General features: G+C 40.5%; 1 protein-coding gene across 1 annotated transcript; it reads left to right on the plus strand.

The window, feature by feature from the left end:
* The first annotated feature begins 2,608 nt into the window (after positions 1 to 2,608).
* dipk1c (divergent protein kinase domain 1C) lies at positions 2,609 to 24,049 on the plus strand. Its single transcript, XM_042308751.1, has 4 exons — positions 2,609 to 3,405; positions 18,685 to 19,368; positions 21,946 to 22,110; positions 23,479 to 24,049. The coding sequence occupies exons 1-4, from the start codon at positions 3,190 to 3,192 to the stop codon at positions 23,737 to 23,739; spliced, it is 1,326 nt and encodes a 441-aa protein (XP_042164685.1). The 5' UTR covers positions 2,609 to 3,189; the 3' UTR covers positions 23,740 to 24,049.
* The last annotated feature ends 832 nt before the right edge of the window (positions 24,050 to 24,881 follow it).

Consider the following 24,881-nt stretch of genomic DNA (forward strand, 5'->3'; position numbering starts at 1 on the left):
TTTATCTTTTTTTTCCTGCGTGAAAAATGCAGAATTCTGTGTTAACGCGACCCCTAAGTTTAACTTGCTAGTTATCTAAGTAGCTGAATTAATTTGGTGACGGGGCATCATATTGTGTAAGCTTTTTGTCATGTTTGAAAAGTCAAAGCCCTTTGGATTAGTTATTTGTACAGCTTCCACCCTTGATTTACATGATTTTTTTCTTAGCCGGTCTTCTCCTTCCCTCTCTTGTCCTGAGCAGAGCAGACAGCCCTGTTGCCCTAGCGACTCCAGACTCCACACAGACACAGAATGTACACATTCTGCTCCAGAGCCAGTACTGTTCTTCCTTCAGACAGGCATGCATCAAAATGTTGTTCATTTTCACAAAATGTTGTTAATTTACATAATACCTCGTTCACATTCGCTTGTAAATGTTCAAACTCACCAAAAATTACATTCGGTAGCTCCTACCTATATATGTATAACTTTATGAGCTGGATTACCTGTCTGCAATTAGTTTATTTATATTATTTAGCTAGCAGCCTCCATGGAAATTCCATATTACTTGCACTACTTTTGTTAGCATTGCCCAATTGTCTTTTTTTTGCATTTTTTTGGAGACCCCTTGTGTACTATGTATGTACTAGAGTATATCCCAGGAAGAGATAAGGACGGTATGACGATATGAAAATCTGGATACCGCCCAACCCTAAACGTTACAAAGTCATTTTGATATTGTTTGGAAGGATTTTATCCTATTTTCTTCAAACAGGAAATCTGAATGGCAGCCATTTTATAAAAAAGCCCACCCTGGTTATCTGACACACTTCCCAGACTGCCTCCATCTTTACAACGTTCCTTAAGGTACACTACATGACCAAAAGTATGTGGGAACCTGCTCGTTGAGCATCTCATTCCAAAATCATGGATATTAATATGGAGTTGGTCCCCCCTTTGCTGCTATAATAGCCTCCACTCTTCTGGGAAGGCTTTCCACTAGACGTTGGAACATTGCTGCAGGGACTTGCTTCCATTCAGCCACAAGAGCATTAGTAAGGTCGGGTACTGATGTTGGGTGATTAGGCCTGGCTCGCAGTTGGCGTTCTAATTCATCCCAAAGGTTTTCAATGGGGTTGAGGTCAGGGCTCTGTGTAGGCCAGTCAAGTTCTTCCACACCGATCTCAAAAAACAATTTCTGTATTGACCTCGCTTTGTGCTGAAACAGGAAAGGGCCTTCCCCAAACTTTTTCCACAAAGTTGGAAACACAGAATAGTCTAGAATGTCATTGTATGCTGTAGCCTGAAGATTTCCCTTCACTGAAACTTAGGGGCCTAGCCAGAATCATGAAAAACCGTCCCTGACCATTATTCCTCCTCCACCAAACTTTACAGTTGGCACTATGCATTGGGGCAGGTAGCGTTGTCCTGGCATCCGCCAAACCCAGATTTGTCTGTCGGACTGAAAGTTGGTAAAGTGTGACTCATCACTGCAGAGAATGTGTTTCCACTGCATTTCACGAAGCTCCTGAAGAACAGTTATTATGCTGAAGTTGCTTCCAGAGGCATTTTGAAACTCAGTAGTGAGTGTTGCATCTGAGGTCAGACGATTTTTGCAGATGACCCATTGTTGCTCCTAGACATCCCCCCTTCACACAACGGCATGTACAGTTGACCGGGGCAGCTCTAGCTGACAAATTGACTTTTTGGAAAGGTGGCATCATATGATGGTGCCACGTTGAAAGTCACTGAGCTCTTCAGTAAGGCCATTCTATTGCCAATGTTTGTCTGTGGAGATTGCATGGCTGCCTGCTCGATTTTATACACCTATCAGCAACAGGTGTCACTTATTTGAAGGGGTGTCTGCATACTTTTTAATGTATATTTTGTATCTATATAGTATTAGTGTACCAAGTTTGACACTTGTATCACAAAGAAGAACGAGCTCTGGTATGTTTGGTTCTTAGCCACTGGACTAAAAGTTGTTTCCATGCTACAGATGACTCTACAGCCATCGACAGACTTCTTTCTGTACTGCATACTTGTTACTCTTGCTCCGAAGATCGCCTTAAAGATTCCCTGAGATAAAGTGAGCGTAAAAGATTCCCTGAGATAAAGTGAGAGTAAAGAGAGAATGAACCGGGAGAGGGAGAGAGAATGGAGCAAGTGCGAAATGTAATTTCTAAAATTAGAAAGTTCAATTAGCGTCTCAAACATGATCCTTCCAGTGAACTATTTTGTATTTTCTAAGACTGAGAGTAAAAATAAAACCTTCAGTCCAAATCAAATGAAATCAGTTCATGGCGACTGTATTTCACTTGCCGTATTTCATAAACATTTACGAATAGAGCAATTATCAACGAGAGTAAGAGGACCTGGTCTGTTTCTACGGTTATGCCTGTTATGTGTGGCACAGGAGAAAGCACAACGATAATAATTAGAATTGGCAGCACACTCGACAGACACAGCAGCACAGGGACTACAGTAAGTCTTGTCCCAGCTGCCGTGGTAATGTTAAAAGAAAGAGTGTTGTTCAGACGACCCAAAAAGTAGGCGCGTCCACAAGAAGGGGGCGGGAGGCAGAGGAAGGGGGGAAAATGTGGGGTGAGCAAGATAAGAGGGACAGATTGAAAGGGAGACGGGGAAAGAAATACGGGATAGAGGGGTAGAGATCGGACGGGAGAGAGAAACTGCATGGGAGTCTCTCCAATTTGATAGGAAGAGTGTAGAATAGAAGAGCGGACTGGTGGTGCATGCACTAAGCATAGCCTCTCGATCAGAGCACTTGACTGCGCTCATTCAAGAAAAACACACGCATACAAAAACAGACACACACACAGGGGAAGGAGCTGGGAGCCGGGAAGGCAACTCAGGACGAGAAAAACCGAATGGGGCAAAACGCGTGAGTTTGAGAACCAACAGAAGTCGCAAGGGGGAGCGGGGGTATTCCATAGGGGTGGGGAGGGGGGGGCTCCAGACAAGCGCCAGCCAGCCAGCCATGGGAAGCAGAGAGGCGGGAGAGAGAGAGAGGGTAAACCAGAGGAACGTGTACCCAGCAGGACACAGACCCTCACCAGCAGCCTTGCAGCTTCCCAACACCAGACGACCACTTATCCCAGAGATGACAAGCGGGATGAGAGGGGGCCGGATAGCTAGCTCTTGCTCCTGAGCTGTTTAACCAGGGGTGGGAGGGGGGGTTGCAGTCTATAAATGTGGTCGTTGCGGAGGACCATGGGGCCGGGTCCATTACGGGGTGGCTGTTTGCTCAGGTGGCTGGGGTTGAAAATATGCCGCAGGAGCACGCTGGTGTTCGCCCTGCTCTGGTTCGGCACTTGGGTGTTCCTCAATGGCTTGGTGTTTGTGCACCGGACCATCCTCTCCGACTACTGCACGGATGACAAGAGCAAGAGGATACTGCAGAGAGTGGTGAGTAGCCTACGGGGGATGGAGGGCTCACGCTTACGCTTCTGTTTTGATGTTGACATTGAACTTGAGTTTAGTGTGTGTGTGTGTGTGTGTGTGTGTGTGTGTGTGTGTGTGACAAACATGCCACAAACCACATACTACAAACATGCCACAAACCACATACTAAGGAAAATAATATAACAGGTTAAGATACTGTAGAGTACACAGATTCAAATATTGACTGATCCAAACAAACTGACTTGGAAACAAAATATTTTCTCAGGGTAAAGTTATTTAATCAATCTGTCTTGGACAAATACCTTTTTAATTCCACCAACCAACACTCAAGCAATTAAGCTGAATTGACTCAACTGAATCACAACTCAATTGAAGAGCATTCCTAAGCAGTTGTAGACAATAAACCTCCCTTATTCTTAACCTCCTCTGGGCTACAGCACAGCAAATTAGCCAGTGTTATAAAACATTTTTTAAACACTGAGTGTTAAATCAACACTGAAAGTGTCAAGACTGAGAACCTACATAGACACCATAACAGTGTTAAATTAACACACGGCTCTGTGTAAAGCCTTATTCAAATAGTTTTTTTTAAAGCTGAGTTCCTTGCCTTCTGAGTAAATTGTAGATTTACCACCCATGACTGTATTTGTTAGTGAGAGAGACATGTTTGTTGCATTTGGACTTCAGCAAGTGATGTCCTAAGTGAACATTTTAGCATAATGTTTTTTTATGAACACAATTTACTGGTGTAACACTGGAACACAATCACTGGTCTGTGTGTATGTATGTATGTATGTATGTATGTATGTATGTATGTATGTATGTATGTATGTATGTATGTATGTATGTATGTATGTGTGTGTGTGTGTGTGTGTGTGTGTGTGTGCGTGTGTGCGTGTATGTATGTATGTATGTGTGTATGTATGTGTGTATGTATGTATGTATGTATGTATATATATATATATATATATATAGACAAAACACTTTGTGTTGATTTAACATGCTGTGTTATTTAAATAAAAAACACTGGAAAATTTGCTGTGTGTATGTAGCCTATCACATTTATGCCTTTTAATATAATTGCTCTATGCGCCCAGAGTCCACAAACAATCCCAATGGTTACTTAGGAGACATAATTATCTCTGCGCTGCCATGCTCTCTACCAATTACACCGACTAATGTTTCAACCCCAGCATCTTTATGTAGCCCTAGAGGCATTTCACGGACTATGCATTTCGTGGACTGCAATTCTGTCTGGGATTACTTCTTGGTTCTAAAGTTTTCACATAAATCTCCCTTTGAACCAGTGGATTACACACAATGTTGTGAGTGCGATTAAATGGTGGAAAGGTGCAAAGTTCGCAGCATTTTTCCTGAAGGGAATTCCACTTACAGGGTAGAATTAAAAGATTAAACAAAAGTGACAAACAAGCGTGACAAGAGCAAATATAAGGATATAGGATAAATATTTGATTATCTATGCCTATTTGTGTACAATCTGCCCAATCAGATATACAGTGCCTTCAGAAAGTATTCACACCGCATGATTTTTTCCACATTTGTTATGTTACAGCCTAAATTTAAAATGGATTCAATTGAGATAGTGGGTCACTGGCCTACACACAATACCCCATAATGTCAAAGTGGAATTATGTTTTTTTGACATTTTTACAAATGAATTAAAAAGGAAAAGCTGAAATGTCTTGAGTCAGTAAGTATTCAAGCCCTTTGTTATGAAAAACCTAAATAAGTTCAGGAGTAAAAATGTACTTAACATGTCACATAATAAGTTGCATGGACTCACTCTGTGTGCAATAATAGCGTTTAACATGATTTTGTAATGACTACCTCATCTCTGTCCCACAAATACAATTATATGTAATGTCCCTCATTCGAGCAGTGAATTTCAAACACAGATTCAAACACAAAGACCAGGGAGGTTTTTTCAATGCCTCGCAAAGAAGGGCACCTATTGATAGATGAAAAAGACAGTGAATATCCCTTATCCCCTATCAATACACCCAGTAACTACAAAGATACAGGTGTCCTTCCTAACTCAGTTGCTGGAGAGGAAGGAAACTACTCAGGGTTTTCACCATGAGGCCAATGGTGTCTTTAAAATGAGGATGGATCAACAACATTGTAGTTATTCTACAATACTAACCTAAATGAAAAGAAGGAAGCCTGTACAGAATACAAATATTCCAAAACATGCATCCTGTTTTCAATAAGGCACTAAAGTAAAACTGCAAAAACTGTAGAAGAAATTAACTCTATGTCCTGAATCAACACAATCTCACACCAAATTTGTGCAAATATGTACAAAAAGTATTTCAGCAGATTGTGTGTGTTTTTGTGTGGCTTAATTCGTGTGAAAATACATTTTGGGGGGGGCAAACTGTTGAAGTTATTAGAGCAATGCATGATGGGCAATGGTGTTCTACACTTCCTTATTTCGTGTCCCACATTTATTTATATAAAAACAAACGTGTTAACAACCCACTATTGTTAATCAACCAGGTTGTCACCGAAATAATTATAATATAATAGTATCCTTACCTTTTTTATTAATGCCAATACGGTTTTCTATGCTTGGGATACTGGTGCACTTGTAGTCAGAAAAACTGCAACAGTGGCCTTCATAACACATTTCATATTTTGTGGAGCCTGCATTACACAAATTTCTTCATAATGCATTTAATACAAGGCTCCACTTTTTCGTGTTCATTACACAATGGCTTTTTTTGGGGGGGGTATCGATGAAGGTATTCGATTGGGGAATGAGGATACATTATTATGATGGGAAATTATAATACACATTATGATACACGCACACAAACACTTAAACACATATACAACACACTCACTTTGTTTGTACTCATGTTATAGCCAACTCTTGATTCTTGTCTGAATTATTTGTAATAAAATATTTTTTATCTAGTTGTCATGTATTCATTATCTTTAAATGTTTGTAGTTTGCATCTGTCAGTAATGATTAACATGGTTAAATAGTCATACATCTCTGCTTGATTCATCTTTTGATATATTTGGCATTTCTATACATATTCTGTATTTCCACTGAAGAACGCAATAATTAATCAACACACTATTCAGCTATGGGTTTCACAACCTTATAATAATGATACAAGTTATATCAGCTTAAAAAGGTTTCATTTACAAAGTCTGGGGTAAAACATGTTAGGCAAAGTGGTATAGGAGAGTCTGACATACAACCCCTAACTTGAGTTCAGTCTTCCCCAATGAGAACCAAGAGCGGCCTAGCTTCATCCTTCACGACTGGGAAAGGCCTAAATTCTAGGTTGTAGACAATCCTACATCCATTTCATTAGATGTATAACCTTTATTTAACTAGGCGAGTCAGTTAAGAACAAATTCTTATTTACAATGATGGCCTACCAGGGAACAGTGGGTTAACTGCCTCATTCAGGGGCAGAACGACAGATTTTTACCTTGTCAGCTCGGGGATTTGATGCAGCAACCTTTCAGTTACTGGCCCAACTCTCTAACCACTAGTCTACTTGCCGTCCCAGATCAGAACAAGAGGGATCAACAGAGATTGATATTACTGGTTTCCATCCTTAAAAAGCATAGTTGTGTTTTGCCGCGTAACACACATTATTTGTCTACCCATATGATATGGATCATTGTCAGGTTATTAGAACACCGTGGTTGCAATAACACTTCAAACAGGCTGCTTGTAAATGTGTAGAATGTGTTTGTTTTGGGTCCACACTGGTAAGTTTACTTATGTAAATTAGACAGTCACAGAGGATTTTCTTCTGAATAACTGGTCAGGGTTTTGCACTTTCCATTCAGCGTCAGGCAACTTTTGTATAAGGCTGGATCACACCTGTAGTGACTACATCTACATCTGTCACACCCATTGATTCTTCTCCATTGTTCACTAGATGCAGCAATGTAATTACACCCAACGCAATGTTGAAAAACACAATGTTTTTACACCACATAACTAGATGTGAGCTGGACGTGATCACTACGCTGCCACCAATGTAGAGGAAGAAAGTGAAAGCTGCCACAGGGACTCTAACCAGGGCTCATACGTGGCAAAGTGAGTTCTAACGGCCGTTGACATGAAAGCCTAGCAGGCCTCTGGGCAGAGGCAGTATGCCTACAATGCTGGCATATGCCTTGTTACAATAGCCTAAGTATATAACATAATCGACACGACCGCAATAATCATCATGAAACAGCCTTGGAAGTGCCATAAGTGTAAGCCAACATAATTCATTATTTTACATTAATCTGTTTAACTACATTGAAATGGCTTAATTGATCATAGTCCAGACTCGTTATTGTTGCAAAAACCATGCAGTTGCACCAAGGGAATTGAAACCAAACAGATTTTTTTTTTTGCAAATCTTCTGTGTCCCCACATTAATTGATTAATTAATTTCCCATCATGAAAATGAATCCCAATTCCCCAATAAATGCAACCCTCATAAAATCCGACATCGCACTAGTATTTTTAAGTATTAAGCGAAAACAGTATTGGCATCAATAAAAAAGGCTACTATTTTATTCTAAGTATTTTGTTGACAACCTGGTTGATTAACAATACTGAGGTGTTAACCATTTTTTTATATATATAAATAAATGTGGGACACAAAAAAATGCAGTGTCGAACAACATTGCCCAAAATGCATATGGCTTTTTGCACAGGGCAAAATCCTAGAGGAAAACCTGCTTCAGTCTGCTTTCCAACAGACACTGGGAGAAGAATACACCTTTCAGCAGGACAATAACCTAAAACACAAGGCCAAATATACACTGGAGTTGCTTACGAAGATGACATTGAATGTTCCTGAGTGGCCTAGTTATAGTTTTGACTTGAATCGGCTTGAAATTATATGGCAAGACTTGATAATGGTTGTCTAGCAATGATCAACAAACATATTGACAGAGGTTAAAGAATTAAAAAATAAAATAATTTGCAAATATTTTACAATCCAGGTTTGAAAATCTCTTAGAGACTTACCCAGAATGACTCTCAACTGTAATCGCTGCCATAGGTGATTTCAACATTTATTGACTCAGGGGTGTGAATACTTACAGTATGTAAATGAGATATTTCTGCTCTCATTTTTAAAAACATTTTCTTTATTGACAAAAAAAGACAACATGTGGTAAAGGCAAACACTTAAGTACCAATTGCTTATTGCATTGCTCCATATTTAAATCCCAATGAACATTGCGCAAATCATTTTGGTAGGCAAGCCTGAACAAACAAAATACACAAGGTAATAATAGCTAGATTTTGTATTATTATTAAATGCAGGCAATCCATTGTCTCCCTTCAACATTTACTCTGCCAACTTCATAAATAACGCCAAACATGCTTTGAAATTATGCAGCCATTCCAATTAATCATGTGGCGAGACAAGAAATGAGCACAAAATAGGCAAATATTGGTTGCTTTTGCAACAGGTCATCAGTCAGTCATTTCTGGTTTTGGCTTTGTTGCAGGGCCTTATGTTGGCCAACCTTAAAATGTATCCCACTCTTTAGGGTCAAACTGACCAATGATTTACTGGTCAGCAATGTCAGCCAAGGTAGAACGCAAGTAAAAACACCCCAACTATGTATTTGCTGTCTGAGTCTATATTCCTATTCAGACAAAGTTCCTGTTCTGATTTATATTCATCATTATTTGTTTGCAATAGGTGCAACACAATCATACTATTCATAATATGTACACACATACAGTACTCAGTATTTACTCTGAGTACATTCTGGTAAAATGTACAGATAAAAACATGTTAAGGCTAGGTGTGTAGATTTTCACATTTTTAAGGGACATTTCATCATGGCCTATAGATTATTTAGCTTTCAATCAACATTTCATTGCAGAGGAGGCTATATATTTATATATATTATGTGGCTTGAGGCGACCACTGAGGATTGTAGCAAAATTGTATATAATGTAACAGGGGTATTTTTAACTAAGCTACTAGATGAAAACTATCACACTGATACCTTGTGAACCTATTACTAAAACCACACACAATGAAGGCAGCAGATATCTTTGAGAGCGGACCTTGATGGAAATGACCAATATCCTGATGATACAGTTGAAGTTGGGAGTTTACATACACTTAGGTTGAAGTCATTAAAACTCGTTTTTCAACCACTCCACAAATTTCTTGTTACCAAACTATAGTTTTGGCAAGTCACTTAGGACATCTACTTTGTGCATGACACAAGTAATTTTTCCAACAATTGTTTACAGACAGATTATTTCACTTATAATTCACTGTATCACAATTCCAGTGGGTCAGAAGTTTACATACACTAAGTTGACTGCCTTTAAACAGCTTGTTAAATTCCAGAAAATTATGTCATGGCTTTAGAAGCTTCTGATAAGGCTAATTGACATCATTTGAGTCAATTGCAGGTGTATTTCAAGGCCTACTTTCATACTCAGTGCCTCGTTTCTTGACATGGGAAAAGCAAAAGAAATCAGTCAAGACCTCAGAAAAAAAGTTGTAGACCTCCACAAGTCTGGTTCACCCTTAGGAGCAATTTCCAAACGCCTGAAGGTACCACGTTCATCTGTACAAACAATAGTACGCAAGTATAAACACCATGGGACAACACAGCCACCAAACCGGTCAGGAAGGAGACACGTTCTGTCTCCTAGAGATGAACTTACTTTGGTGCGGAAAGTGCAAATCAATCCCAAACAACAGCAAAGGACTTTGTGAAGATGATGGAGGAAACAAGTACAAAAGTATCTATATCCAGGAGTAAAATGAGTCCTATATCAACATAACCTGAAAGGCCGCTCAGCAAGGAACCGCCATAAAAAAGCCAGACTATGGTTTGCAACTGCACATGGGGACAAAGATCGTACTTTTTGGAGAAATGTCCCCTGGTCTGATGAAACAAAAATAGAACTGTTTGGCCATAATGTCCATCGTTATGTTTGGAGGAAAAAGGGGGAGGCTTGCAAGCTGAAGAACACCATCCCAACCGTGAAGCACGGGGTGGCAGCATCATGTTGTGGGGGTGCTTTGCTGCAGGAGGGACTGGTGCACTTCACAAATAGATGGCATCATGAGGGGGGAAATTGTGGCTATATTGAAGCAACATCTCAAGACATCAGTCATGAAGTTAAAGCTTGGTCGCAAATGGGTCTTCCAAATGGACAATGACCCCAAGCATACTTCCAAAGTTGTGGCAAAATGGCTTAAGGACAACAAAGTCAAGGTATTGGAGTGGCCATCACAAAGCCCTGACCTCAATCCTATAAAAAATTGGTGGGCAGAACTGAAAAAGCGTGTGCGAGCAAGGAGGCCTTTACTCACCTGTCTCAGTTACACCAGCTCTGTCAGGAGGAATGGGCCAAAATTCACCCAACTTATTGTGGGAAGCATGTTTAAGAGTACCCAAAACGTTTGACCCACATTAAACAATTTAAAGGCAATGCTACCAAACACTAATTGAGTGTATGTAAACCTGTGATCCACTGGAAATGTGATGAAATAAATAAACGCTGAAATAAATCATTCTCTCTACTATTATTCTGACATTTCACATTCTTAAAATAAAGTGGTGATCCTAACTGACCTAAGACAGGCAATTTGACAGGATTAAATGTTAGGAATTGTGAAAAACTGAGTTTAAATGTATTTGGCTAAGGTGTATGTAAACTTCCAACTTCAACTGTATATACAGGGACTAACATTGTCCCAGTGTTGCTATGGTTTGCTACGGTTTCCTGATGGGAAGTTAAGCATATCTACAGCTTGGAACAACTTCTCACTTTGGTAAGGGGGCATATACACTAATTTCATCACTTCTCAGCTGGCAATAGGGACTTTGTGCTTTAGATAGCATCATGTAGCTACGCCTCTAAGCCCGGAGCAGACATGAAAGTGTCTGTATGTGTTCACAACTATTGTCTATCTGTGAGGCGTTCAGTCAGAATAATCAAAGAACGGTAACATCCTCTGAGGATTTCCTCAGGTAGAGTCATATTTGTTTGTCAAGTTGCAATATCCATGAAATCTCTTTTCTCATCCATAATGATAACAGACAAAAGCAAACGAAGGGAAACAAAACAACAACAGAAAATGTAGCCAGAGCTGAACTTCAATTTGAATATAACCTAAAAAAATACACTTTGGAATGCATGCTTACTTCCTTACCTAACCACATAACCACATAAATACCTACAACACCACCCCACCCCTAGTTGTGCTACTGTATGTAATAGATAGTACTAGAAATATTAAAGTTTACAGGTTCTGATGTTGGATCTTAATTTGATCACCAGATTTCAAGACAACTTTCCTGCAATGTAGGACATTTTGAACTTGTAGTGTATTTGAGGTTTTAAAAGGCATCTGCAGCTTGTAATTCCCACTTTGACTTGATTTTCCCTTAAGAAAAATGTATCAACCCCTACAAAAATGTCCATTCATTATAATCCACCTAATAATTCACATTTCCTGTTGCTACAGGATTATTTTACTGCTCTAGCAAACTGGCACAAAATTAAGATCCTACATCTATCTGAATGCTAAATTACCTAAAATGAAATTAATCTAAATGAACTAAAACAAAATTTTAAAGGATCCCATTCAAAATGTTATGTTGTGAGTCCTCTTTTTAAACAGTGGAGCCATCTTTTCGAAGGTCTTTTGGCAGCCTTTGCCAGTTGAACAAACCCCTTAAGATTTTTACTGCACACCTTAATAGCTTTCTGCTCCAGGGCTTACACTACAGCTTGGCTATTTTATTCTTTATTTATGCATTTAACCAGGCACAGATGGCAATGCCTGGAGATAGGGAGTTGTACCAAGGCCACTTCAATGTTAATTCTAATGATGCTTGTGTTTCATAGGATAATTACAGTAGGCTACTGTTTTAGAAAGTATACATAATATATATATATTATACTTTATATCTGTAAAGTAACTGTAAATATGATATTGTGTTCCTTTTATACCATGCCATTGTGAATAATATGATTGGTTAATAATATTGTGACAATTCCACATTTTGTTGTGTTACAGCCTGATTTTAAAATAGATTATCTTGTGATTTTTCTGTCACTGGCCTACACACAATACCCCATAATGTCAAAGTGGAACAATGTTTTTTGAAAATGTTACTAATTAAAACCTGAAATGTCTTAATTCAATAAGTATTCAACCTCTTTGTTATGGCAAGCCTAAATAAGTTCAGGAGTAAAAATGTGCTGAAAAAGTCACATAATAAGTTGCATGGACTCACTCTGTGTGCAATAACAGAGTTTAACATGATTTTTTAATGACTACTTCATCTCTGTACCGCACAATTATCTGTAAGTGAATTTCAAACACAGATTCAACCACAAAGACCAGGGAGGTTTTCCAATGCCTCTCAAAGAAGGGTACTTATTGGTAGATGGGTAAAAAAAAAACACACATTGAACAGCCCTTTGAGCATGGTGAAGTTATTCATTACACTTTGGATGGTGTATCAATATACCAAGTCACTACAAAGATACAGGCGTTCTTCCTAACTCAGTTGCCGGAGAGGAAGGAAACTGGTGACTTTAAAACAGTTACAGAGAGTTATGGCTATTATGGGACAAAACTGTGGATGGATCAACAGCATTGCAGTTACTCCACAGTACTAACCTAATTGACAGAGTGAAAAGAAAAAAGCATGTACAGATATAAAATATTCTAAAACATGCATCCTGTTTGCAAAAAAATGTGTCATTAACTTTTTGTTCTGAATACAAAGTGTTATGTTTGAGGCAAATCCAATACAACACATTACTGAGTACCACTCTCAATATTTTCAAGTATAGTGGTGGTTGCATCATGTCATGGGTATGCTTGTAATCGTTAAGGACTGGGGAGTTTTTCAGGATTAAAAATACATGTAATTGAGCTAAGCACAGGCAAAATCCTAGAGGAAAACCTGGTTCAGTCTGCTTTACACCAGACACTCTGTCACGCCTGCTCCTGTTCCTCCCCTCCGGCATACGAAGTCGCCAGAGTACTAACCACCGGTCCTGGGATTCATCATTACACACACCTGGCTCTCATCATTACACACACCTGTGAATCATTATGATTCACACATGTACTCCATTACCTTCATCATTTCCTCCCCTTCATATGTCACTCTCCCAGGTTCACTCACCATTTGGTATTGTTCTTGTGTATCGGCTTACTGCCTTATGTTAGTGGCATGTTCTTGGTTTTGTTGTTTTATTAGAACGGTTCACCTGCACCTGCTTCCGACTCACCGCCCCATCATTACACACTGGGTGTTGAATTCAATTCTCAGCAAGACAACCTAAAACGTAAGACCAAATCTACACTGGAGTTGCTTACCAAGAAGACAGTGAATGTTCCTGAGTGGCTGAATTACAGTTTTGACATAAATCTACTTCTAAAACTATGGCAAGACCTGAACATGGTTGTCTAGCAATGATCAACAACCAATTTGACAGAAGTTGAAGTATTCTTAAAAGAATAATGGGCAAATGTTGCACAATCCAGGTGTGTAAAGCTCTTAGAGACTTACCCAGAAAGACTCACAGCTAATCGCTGCCAAATATGCTTCTGCTAAGTATTGACTCAGGGGTGTGAATACTTATGTAAATTAGATATTTCTATATTTAATTTTCAATACATTTGCAAAACAATATTAAAAAATCATGTTACTTTGTCATTATGGGTTATTCTGTGTAGATGGGTGAGCGAAAAAAATCTATTTTAATCCATTCTGAATTCAGGCTGTACCACAACAAAATGTGGAATAAGTCAAGGGGTATTAATACTTTCTCCTATGGAGATGGAACAGGTCATGAAAATAGAATATAATATTAATATAATGTATGTGGTAACTTTTGTGTTTTTTATTATGTGCTAGTAAACCAGCTGTTTGAGACTAAAAACAATATGACAAGGGCTTGAATCCCACAGCTAAACGATCAGATCATGCAACACTAGGCTAGTGAATAAAGGGGTTTAGTTCACCATATAAGCAGCAATGAAGTTGTGCATAGTGCATGCATACATAATTATGGGATACTAGTACTTCCAGTGAACTGGACTTCTCGACAAAAAACAGGCCACCCTCTCAGTGCCCTCAAAATGAATGTATTTATTGTTCTTCTTCGTTTAAAATGAATAAACACAATAAAGTCCACCCCACATTCACACTTCACACAATAAGAGCAATTATGGCTTGATGATTTACAGTCCTGGCTTACATTGGCCATGATGAGTGAGTCCAAATAATTATCACATTGTTCCCGCTTAGCAAATCGAGACAAATGTATATAATCTAGGCTACAATGTATATATTTTAAACGATTGTCTGTCAAATAATGGGGAACAAAAGGTCTTCTCTGGACGTATTTGAGCATATCTTTGTTTTCGGACAAATTCTTCCAGTGAGAGAAATCTTAGTAGAGCTAAGGCCACTGTTGTAGGACATTCCAGACATGCCGACTCTGACCAGTGCTTGGGCCAGACTGCGCTCCGCTCAACGGACCGCAGCACACTGGTCCACTGCACTTTTCTTGTGTGAAACTTGTGAACTGTCATGTGAACTGAAGCCACTACAGTTCAGCCATTTACAATAGTTGTACAAAATAAGTATGCTTTTAATAACAGGAAACTAACCATATTTATGACACATGCATTGAACTAATGTAATTCTGAGGGATTCGTTTGTTATTACATAAATGCGAAGGGACATTGCGTTATTTAGCTCCCTTAGCCATTAGCGAATAAGATTACAGAATGGTGAGCACTGTAAAACCTATACTGCCACTTCCAGGTAGATTCTCTTCATAGGTAGATGGCTTCAGTTTTCAGAATAAGAAGTGTGCGTAAACAGGCAGCAGTTTGTGAACTTTGTCTGTTTGATTGAATCCCAGTCATAGAATAGGAATAAAACATAAATGGTACAATTAAAAGGTAAATATTTTATAATAGAAAAGTGGACCAATCTTTGCAGTGGTGCAGACGCTTTAGTAAACCTTGCCATTGAGCTAAAATAAAAATAAAAATGTGATTAGCTTTTGTTGGGCCTTTTAAGGTCTATGTATTTGGACTTTAGTATATGGAACGTGCTCCAGAGATGGAGTTTGGGCTTTGCCCAGCCAGCAGCGATTTCCCTGATTCTGATTGATGGTCAATAAATGTTTGCTTTGTTCATGACCTTTTTGGGGATTTCGAGACATACAATGTAAAAGGAGGAAAAGAACAGAAAGAAACCACCTGCTGATCTTTTGTTGTTGTTGCTGTTTCGACCCTGTAATCATGATGATGTGACTTGGCTGGTCAACCGAAGGTTCATTAATGACTTGGACTACTTCAAAGTCTGGAGTGTGTTGTTTCCCTGAGCCCACGCATTCACGTCATTAGCTAGAGTTTGAAATGCCAAACAAACATGCTGTGGGCGCCAGCAGGGCTATTTATTGACTTTAACTCTTGTTGCCGTATTTTGGCTTCTCTGTACATATCCACATCTGACAGTATGACATGTGTAACTATAGCTGAAGCCACTGTTTCTCCACAAAGCAATTATATGTACATTGTAAACGCCAATGCTTATACAAAATGCCAGCAAAACATCATGACAGAGTCCAAACACCACAGTGGGAAAGTTTCCATACAAACAGAAGCTAAAAACAGCTGCAGTCTGACATTATGCAAGTCCCAGGAAATCCAGGGAATTAAACATGGATGTGTGGAACTTGGATGCCTTGCTGAGAAGGGAAAAAAAGAAAAGAAAAGAAAATACACGATTCGGCCTGGGCTAGATGCCCTAGGCTGGGATATTATGGCCACGGCACCGGTTAGCCTACACAAGGCCGAGAGATAGCAGGGGTGCATTAGGGGCCTCAAAATAATTGCAGGGGTCTCTGAGTTCAGCTCTCTGGAGATAAGGGGAGGACACTTAGGCCTTTCAGATGGCTGCAATGACCGTCAAAACTATGTGATACAGCTCAAGACAGGCCACTTTCATTTGTGTTGTCACCCAGCCTAACAGATAGCAAATTTGGAGAGCAGTAAAGTCTGCCAATGCATCCATAGTATGAGACTCAATATCAGGCACAAGCCAAGCAGAGAAGGATGGTGACTGCTAACTCTTTTTCATTTATTTTGTGAAATATACACTACCGGTCAAAAGTTTTAGAACACCTACTCATTCAGGTTTTTCTTGATTTCTACAATTTCCTCATTGTAATAGTGAAGACATCTAAACTATGAAATAACACATATGGAATCATGTAGTAACCAAAAAAGTGTTAAACAAATCAAAATATATTTTACATTTTAGATTCTTCAAATAGCCACCCTTTGCCTTGATGACAGCTTTGCACACACTTGGCATTCTCTCAACCAGCTTCACCTGGAATGCTTTTCCAACAGTCTTGAAAGAGATCCCACATGCTGAGCACTTGTTGGCTGCTTTTCCTTCACTCTGTGGTCCGACTCATCCCAAACCATTTCAATCTGGTTGAGGTCGGGGGATTGTGGAGGCCAGGTCATCTGATGCAACACTCCATCACTCTCCTTCTTGGTAAAATAGCCCTTACACAGCCTGGAGGTGTGTTGGGTCATTGTCTTTTTGAAAAACAAATGATAGTCCCACTAAGCGCAAACAGATGGGATGGCATATCGCTGCAGAATCCTATGGTAGTCATGCTGGTTAAGTGTGCCTTGAATTATAAATAAGTCAGCAGTGTCACCAGCAAAGCACCCCCACACCATCACACCTCCTCCATGCTTTACGGTGGAAAATACACATGCAGAGATCATCTGTTCACCCACACCGCGTCTCACAAAGACACAGCGGTTGGAACCAAAAAACTCCCATTTGGACTCCAGACCAAAGGACAAATTTCCACCAGTCTAATGTCCATTGCTTGTGTTTCTTGGCCCAAGCAAGTCTCTTCTTCTTAATGGTGTCCTCTAGTATTGAATTCTTTGCAGCAAAATCAACCATGAAGGCCTGATTCACGCAGTCACCTCAGAACAGTTGATGTTGAGATGTGTCTGTTACTTGAACTCTGTGAAGCATTTGTTTGGGCTGCAATTTCTGAGGCTGGTAACTCGAATGAACTTATCCTCTGCAGCAGAGGTAACTCTGGGTCTTCCATTCCTGTGGCGGTCCTCATGAGAGCCAGTTTCATCATAGCGCTTGATAGTTTTTGCGACTGCACTTGAAGAAATTTTCAAAGTTCTTGAAATGTTCCGTATTGACTGACCTCCATGTCTTAAAGTAATGATAGACTGTCGTTTCTATTTGCTTATTTGAGCTGTTGTTGCCATAATATGGACTTGGTCTTTTAACCAGGTGACTTCCTCATGAAGCTGGTTGAGAGAATGCCAAGAGTGTGCAAAGCTGTCATCAAGGCAAAGGGTTGCTATTTGAAGAATCTCAAACATAAAATATATTTAGATTTGTTTAACACTTTTTTGGTTACTACATGATTCCATATGTGTTACTGCATAGTTTGTTATTCTTCTACAATGTAGAAAATAGTTTTAAAAAATAAAGAAAAACCCTTGAATGAGTAGGTGTTCTAAAACATTTGACCGGTAGTTTCAATGCAAACCTACAAGCCTAGAGATTTAAGGGTGTGGAAGGACCAATAAACATCTGTGAGGGTTGGTGATAAGAGAAACAAAACTATGGCTAACGTGTTAATGCCATGCCACCCAGTCAAGGCTATTAAGCATCTCACTGAAATCTTGAGAGAATCAAGATGACAGCTGTTTACTTTGGAATGTAGGCAGAGAGGGAGTTTCTATGTAATCCCGCTAGGAACACTAATCATTTCCAACCTCTGGATGTACATCTATGCACTGAGATGTACACCAATCACATTAGCTCGCGAATCGGAGACATAAAAAGCAGGTTGAATAGAGGGCGAAGCTGTAGTGTAGTGGGATGTAATTTAATTCACCATCAACTGAAACGTTTTCAGAAAATGTACTGCCTTGTACAGGATTATCCATTTTCATTTCAGTAGCACAGTAATACAGTGCCATTCCCTTATTAGGATGTGACGTAGACTACAAATCACATTTTTCAAATCTGCTGTTCAAAAATAAACGTTGTTTCCTGCAAAATTGTTGGTGCCTTGTCATTTTAGGAAAAAAAATAAGATTTGCAAAAAAACAACAACAATGTTTTGTGACTCTACCATGACAAACTTACTATGTACACCAAAAATAATTTGATTTTGTCTGTGTGTCTCTCTGTCTGTCCCAGTGTGAGGAGTACCGCGAGGGCTCCCTGACTGGTGACCTCTGCGAGGACCTGTGCGTGAGCGGCCAGGTGGAGTACAAGCGCTGCCTCTACTACGAGAATGGCAAGAAGGTGATCGAGGCTCGGTGGCGTGGCACTCCTGTGGTGCTCAAGTCCAAGCTGGAGAACTTCTCCTCCTACGAAAGCCTGGGCCTCCTGGAGTACCAGGACCCGGCCGAGGAGCTCGCTCCCCTGGACGTGGTCTTCTATGCCACCCTGGAGATCAGGAACTCCCTGGGGCTGGACATGGGTGGCAACGCCTCGCTGCCACCGCTGTGGGGCCAGAGGCTGAGGGAGCGTGGGCGGCCCTACTCGCGGGCAGAGCTGGCATCGCTTTGGTCCCTGCTCCAGCAGGAGGAGTACGTCTTCCTGAGGGTGCTGCAGGACCTCAGCCGCCACGTGGCCAAGGTGCTGGGTTCCTGCGGACACTTCTACGCTGTTGAGTACTTGTCGGCGGGCCACGCCTGGGACCAGAACATCTTCTCTCTGGAGGAGTTATCGGCGGGCCCATGGACGGCAAGGGACATGGTGCACCGCATCGCCCTCAGCTTCCTGGACATGGCGTGGCGCTTCGACAATGACTTCTCACACCGCCTCCATCTGTGCGACATCAAACCAGAGAACTTTGCCATCCGGAAGGACCTTACGGTGAGCTGACCACATTTGCACACATACACACACACACATATGAACACACTCACACACAGAGTACACTCATAGACACACACACACATGCTTCAAAGCAATAAGTTGCTGACTCTTTCACACAGGAACGCTAAAACAGCATGGAAGTCTCGTTTGGAGATAAACCTGTCATTAAAACTGTCCCAGAGCGGCTGCTGGGTACCCCTCACAGATCTGAGATCGGCTTATTTTTAGTGGGGGAGTTCAGATTGTTTCTGTGTAAACAAGAAAAGGTCAGATTTAGCTCCCTTTTTTCATAGTAAAACAGTAATTAATCCACACAATAATACTGCAGCACATTCATCCGCAGAGTGCAAACCGTTTGATGAGAACAACGCGCCATCTGAAGAATGATGAGGCTCCAAGTTGTTTAATTGTTTCCCACAAGGTTTAAAAAAAACAGCCGGTTGTGCCATTTTTCACAATTATATTACGTTGCTTTTTAACGTGGAGGAAGCCCATGATCCAGGCAACCCACCGAGGAATAGGATTAAAGATTTATATAAATATGCTTGTTGAGGACACCCCCTATGCATTCCACGATATAAATTTGTCTGAGTTTCACCTGAGTTTCTCTGTGTGAAACCTATACACCTTTGGCTGACTCTGACCTATGAAGGACTGAGAGCAAGGTGCATATACACCTCACGTTGCATTTTTGTACCCCAATTGTGCCACCAGTGTGTCAATAATCAGTACAAAACATGTTTTATTTCTGCTGATGGGGGATTCAAAGCATAGACAGATATCCAAATGAACTCTTTCTGAGTAGCCTAGATGAGACAAGAGGAATAAAAAGCAAAAATCATTAACACAAAAGCATAGTGTTACCATAGAGGGTATTACAATTTATTAACAGTCCTCTCTGGTAGGCACCATTTTCATTTTATTTCCATAAAAATGTGATAAACTTGCCAGGGCCGTGAAGAATAAGCTGTTTGAGCAATCAATGAAAAACACATGTATTATCTTTAGAGTGAGTAGATTTATTTATATTTTCATTCAACTTGGCTTAAGTTGCTGTACACCAATTGCTCATGTTGGCGGCGGTACCCGAAATTGGAGAGCATTAGTTTGATGAGGCCCTCGATGAGATAATTATTGTTATAAGGACATCATTTATTTTGCATAACAGTTAGCATGCCAAAACCCAAATTATCTTTCGAAATATTTTTTTTTTTTTAAAGAAACATGCAAGAAAAAAGAAAGATAGAAGCTTTTACAATTTATCGACAGCGTAGAAAGTAAAGAGATGACGCTGTTTGAAATGAAATATAATATTCTCGTCCCTATTATGGTTTACATCAACCGTGAGCTCATTTGATAGTGTGGACAAAGACCAGGAGGAAGGAGAGGAGTCCAAAGGAGACATGTTATTGTCTATGTTTCGGCTCCTGCGTCGTCAAAAAACATTATCCTTTCAATCCCTCCTTTCTTTTTATCTCATAAGTACATGTATATAGCTCCAGGTGATACTTTGTTTTTTTACCGTGCAGCTGATCCCTTATTTAGTTTTCTCATGTGATAATAAACAGAGGAAAGGAATTCTCTGTTATATACTGGGGGGTATATTGAAAGGGTGTATTGTGTACAGTATATTAAATGTTGGGGGGGGGTATACAGTATAGGGGCTATATTGTATATTGAAAATATATTAGGAGTATATATTTGGTTGGCTTGCGTCATTGCATTAGCAGTGGTAAGTGATACATAGGATACCATTTATTATCATATCTGTCAGATCTACAGCTCCTTAAAGCGCTATGCTGATTTGGCTGGACGTGATGGATGAGTGAAGAGCAATGTCGAGAATACCATCTCTTATGTTCACTGATCACTAAGGGCTCTATTCAGTCTGTATCGCTGAAGCATCACAGATTGCGCACTAGAAAAGTGAAGGTAATTTCCGATTGAGCCGACATACCGTGAATGCAGTCTCCTTGACCACGAGAACATTGCCTTTAGTTGTCAATCACGCTATGAAGCTTCACCTTCCGCGATACGGATTGAATAGAGCCCTTAAGATTCTTTCTACCTTTCAGAATTCGACAGTGACTTGTTTTTTTGTTGTTGGTGTTCTGACATGTTTGCTACAAATCAGCTGAAGCTGACATGAAGTGCTGCAGTGGCGTCATTCCTCACGGGCCGTCACTTCAGCAAAGAGGACAATTATAACAAGCCATACAGATGAAACAGAATCCCAACGCCCTTAAAACAACAGCATGTGTGAATTTTTTATTTTTTTTTTACTGTATAATTCCATGTCAATGAGATTCAAAATATCTCCCACAGGAATAGTTGCAATGTGGTTATTCTTGATTTATTCCTTTTGCTTAAAAAAAGAACAAGTGGTGAAGGAAATGGGAGGTAGATGAAAGTAGTGAAAGTAAGTGATGATACTGAAAATAAACGAGGCTAAATCAAAATAAATTTGATTGATTGATACAGCTATTAAACCCTTGCCTCTGGGTTCAATGTGAGCTCCGGAGTTGGCAGCAATGAAACTCCGGCACTTACTCACCTCTCTGTGCTGTTGTGCAGGTGGTGGCTATAGATGTGGACATGGCTTTCTTCGAGCCCAAAATGCGAGACATCCTCGAGCAGAACTGCACTAATGACGACGACTGCAACTTCTTTGACTGCATCTCGAAATGCAACATGAAGACGAACAAGTGCAGCTCAAAGCGGAGGAATAGCAACCTGCAGGTAAGTGTGATTGCATCGAAATATGAACGTGATTGCATATTGTTTTCAACTCACTCTACATCTCACCATTAAGTAAGTTATTCAATTCTTGGGTTGGTTGCTCCTCTGAAGAGCTAAACAGGAGCACTCAACTTTCAATTATTTTTTAATTATAAATGTGTAGTTGAGCGTTTCAAGGAATGTTAATTGCTTATGATAACACTATGGAATTTCAGTGCATGATTATAATACAAGAACCAACCCAAGATAGATAAGACCTCAAGAGACTATTTCCCACTTTCGCTGTAAACACAGAAGAAATCATTTTCGCTGTAAACACAGCAGTTGTCAGCTTAAGCAGAAATCACCTTTACGGCCCGGGATTCAATGCGATCGTGTTTTTTGTCAGCATTTTAATTGCTATGTTTCCGCGTTTGCGGAGACTATATCCACGGTTGACCTTTCAATGTTGACCTTTCAATGGCACATTGTTCAAATCCGCGATCGGTTTGAAACCCGGCCTAAGACGCAATGCAGTACAAAAGCGCAACATGACTGCAAAAGAGACAGGTTGGAATGTCTGAGAAATTAGTGGACAAATGAAACTTTTTGGTAAATTAGTGGTGTTTGAATTTGTTGATAAAATGCGGGACATGATTGTTTGGTTGCGGGATGCTGGACAAAAGGCCAAAATGCGGCACGGTCCCACACAATCCGGGACATGTTGTCACCCTTGTCAATACCTAGTCTTTGACATAATATGCATCCAATTGATAAGTTAAAATACTGTCGTCACTCATACTGCCGGATGCCCTGGAGAAGCAGAGAGCTCCCAGACAATGTCGCATATGTGATGACACCAGGTCCATCTCAAGGCCACAGGTGGCTGCTGCGAATGATACCTTTCCTCCGCTCCTGATCACTTATCGCGACCCTCGCTGACCCCTACCTCTCCATTGTACTGCCTGCCATCCAGGAGACAATGGTGGCTTTGTCTTTAAACGATTGCGGGGGTCAAGGAGACGATTTGTGTCTCGGGGCTCTCGTCCCCTTCAAACAGGCGTGTAATAAGAATATGACTGATGATGGCCCCGGTGATAATGAAATAAGAACTAAGGAACAGTAGGTTACTCTCACAATGACCAACCCCCCTTCCCTTTTCTCTTGTCCACCCCTCTTTCTTCTCCTCTCTGACTGTCCACTTCTGTCATCCCCCCTCCCCCACTTTCCTTGTGTTTCTGACTGTCCCCTCCTCTTCTCTCCCCTCTCTGTTACCCCCCTTCCTCCGTTCCTCTTGGGTCTGACTCACCCCCTCTTCTCTCCTCCTTTCTTCGCTCCTCTCTGGACTGTCATCCCCTCTTCTCTCCCCCTCTCTTCTGCTCTGGACAGGTGATCTGTCAGAAGATCTTCAGGCCCTGGTTCTCTCCCACACTGCTGGGCGCCAAGGCGGGCCTCCCCCTCCAGGTGGACCTCCAGCGGGCGGTGCAGGAGTGCGCCGAGACGCCCTGGGGAGAGGATGAGGAGCGTCCCCAAGCCGTCCAGAAGCGCTTGCTGCACCTCCTTACGCGCCTTCTCCACCAAGGGACCTCCTCTGAGCGTGGGGGCGCAGATGGAGAGGGCATTCACTCCCACACAGCTCTTAACTTCTGAGACATTGCACTGTTCACTCTCACAAAAACTATACACTGAAGAAAACAATCATATTGCCTTCATGAGAGTTATTTAAAGTGTCTAGATGTTTTGTGATGTGATTCCTGCGGACTGATACTGGTTGTTGATGTAACAAAAGATGCACTGATGGTGGTAGTACTGACTATGTGTCTTTAGTACCTACTGTAAGCAGACAATGGCAGTTTCTGAGGTATAACTGAAGCATCTGCTAATAATTGGTGGTCTATCAAGCAAGTGGTTCTTATTTGAGTTATCATTACATTAAATAAATGCAGATACTTTCTTTGAACCCTTTTGTACAGTCAATCTATTACTATGATCTCATGTTGATCACTAAGGATATGCCCCTTTTCTTCAATTTCCGCCAAAAATGACATACCCAAATCTAACTGCCTGTAGCTCAGGCCCTGAAGCAAGGATATGCATATTCTTGGTGCCATTTGAAAGGAAACACTTTGAAGTTTGTGGAAATGTGAAATGAATGTAGGAGAATATAACACAATAGATCTGGTAAAAGATAATACAAAGAAATAATCTACAGTTCTTTTGTATTTTTTTGTACCTTCGTCTTTGAAATGCAAGAGAAAGGCCATAATGTATTATTCCAGCCCAGGTGCAATTTAGATTTTGGCCACTAGATGGCAGCAGTGTATGTGCAAAGTTTTAGACTGATCCAATGAACCATTGCATTTCTGGTCAAAATGTTGTATCAAGACTGCCCAAATGTGCCTCATTTGTTTATTAATAACTTTTCATGTTCAAAATGGTGCACTCTCCTGAAACAATAGCATGGTATTCTTTCACTGTAATAGCTACTATAATTGGACAGTGCAGTTAGATTAACAAGAATTCAAGCTTTATATCAAATATGTCTATGTCCTGGGAAATGTTCTTGTTACTTACAACCCACGCATTAGCTCAACCGTCCCGTGGAATGGACACCGATCCCGAAGAAGTTATTAATTAATAAAAAGTTACTTCAGTAACAGTTATGCAGTGTGACACACATAGCTTTTTAAAAATGTTTCCCAATATCTGTTTGATACCCGCTTGTGATCAACTAGCCAAACTCACAGCTGCCTGTTGTCAGATCTGCCTTTTGTTTCAAGTAACATGTCAAC

Source organism: Oncorhynchus tshawytscha, linkage group LG29 (genome assembly GCF_018296145.1).
Source record: "Oncorhynchus tshawytscha isolate Ot180627B linkage group LG29, Otsh_v2.0, whole genome shotgun sequence".
NCBI lineage: Eukaryota > Metazoa > Chordata > Actinopteri > Salmoniformes > Salmonidae > Oncorhynchus > Oncorhynchus tshawytscha.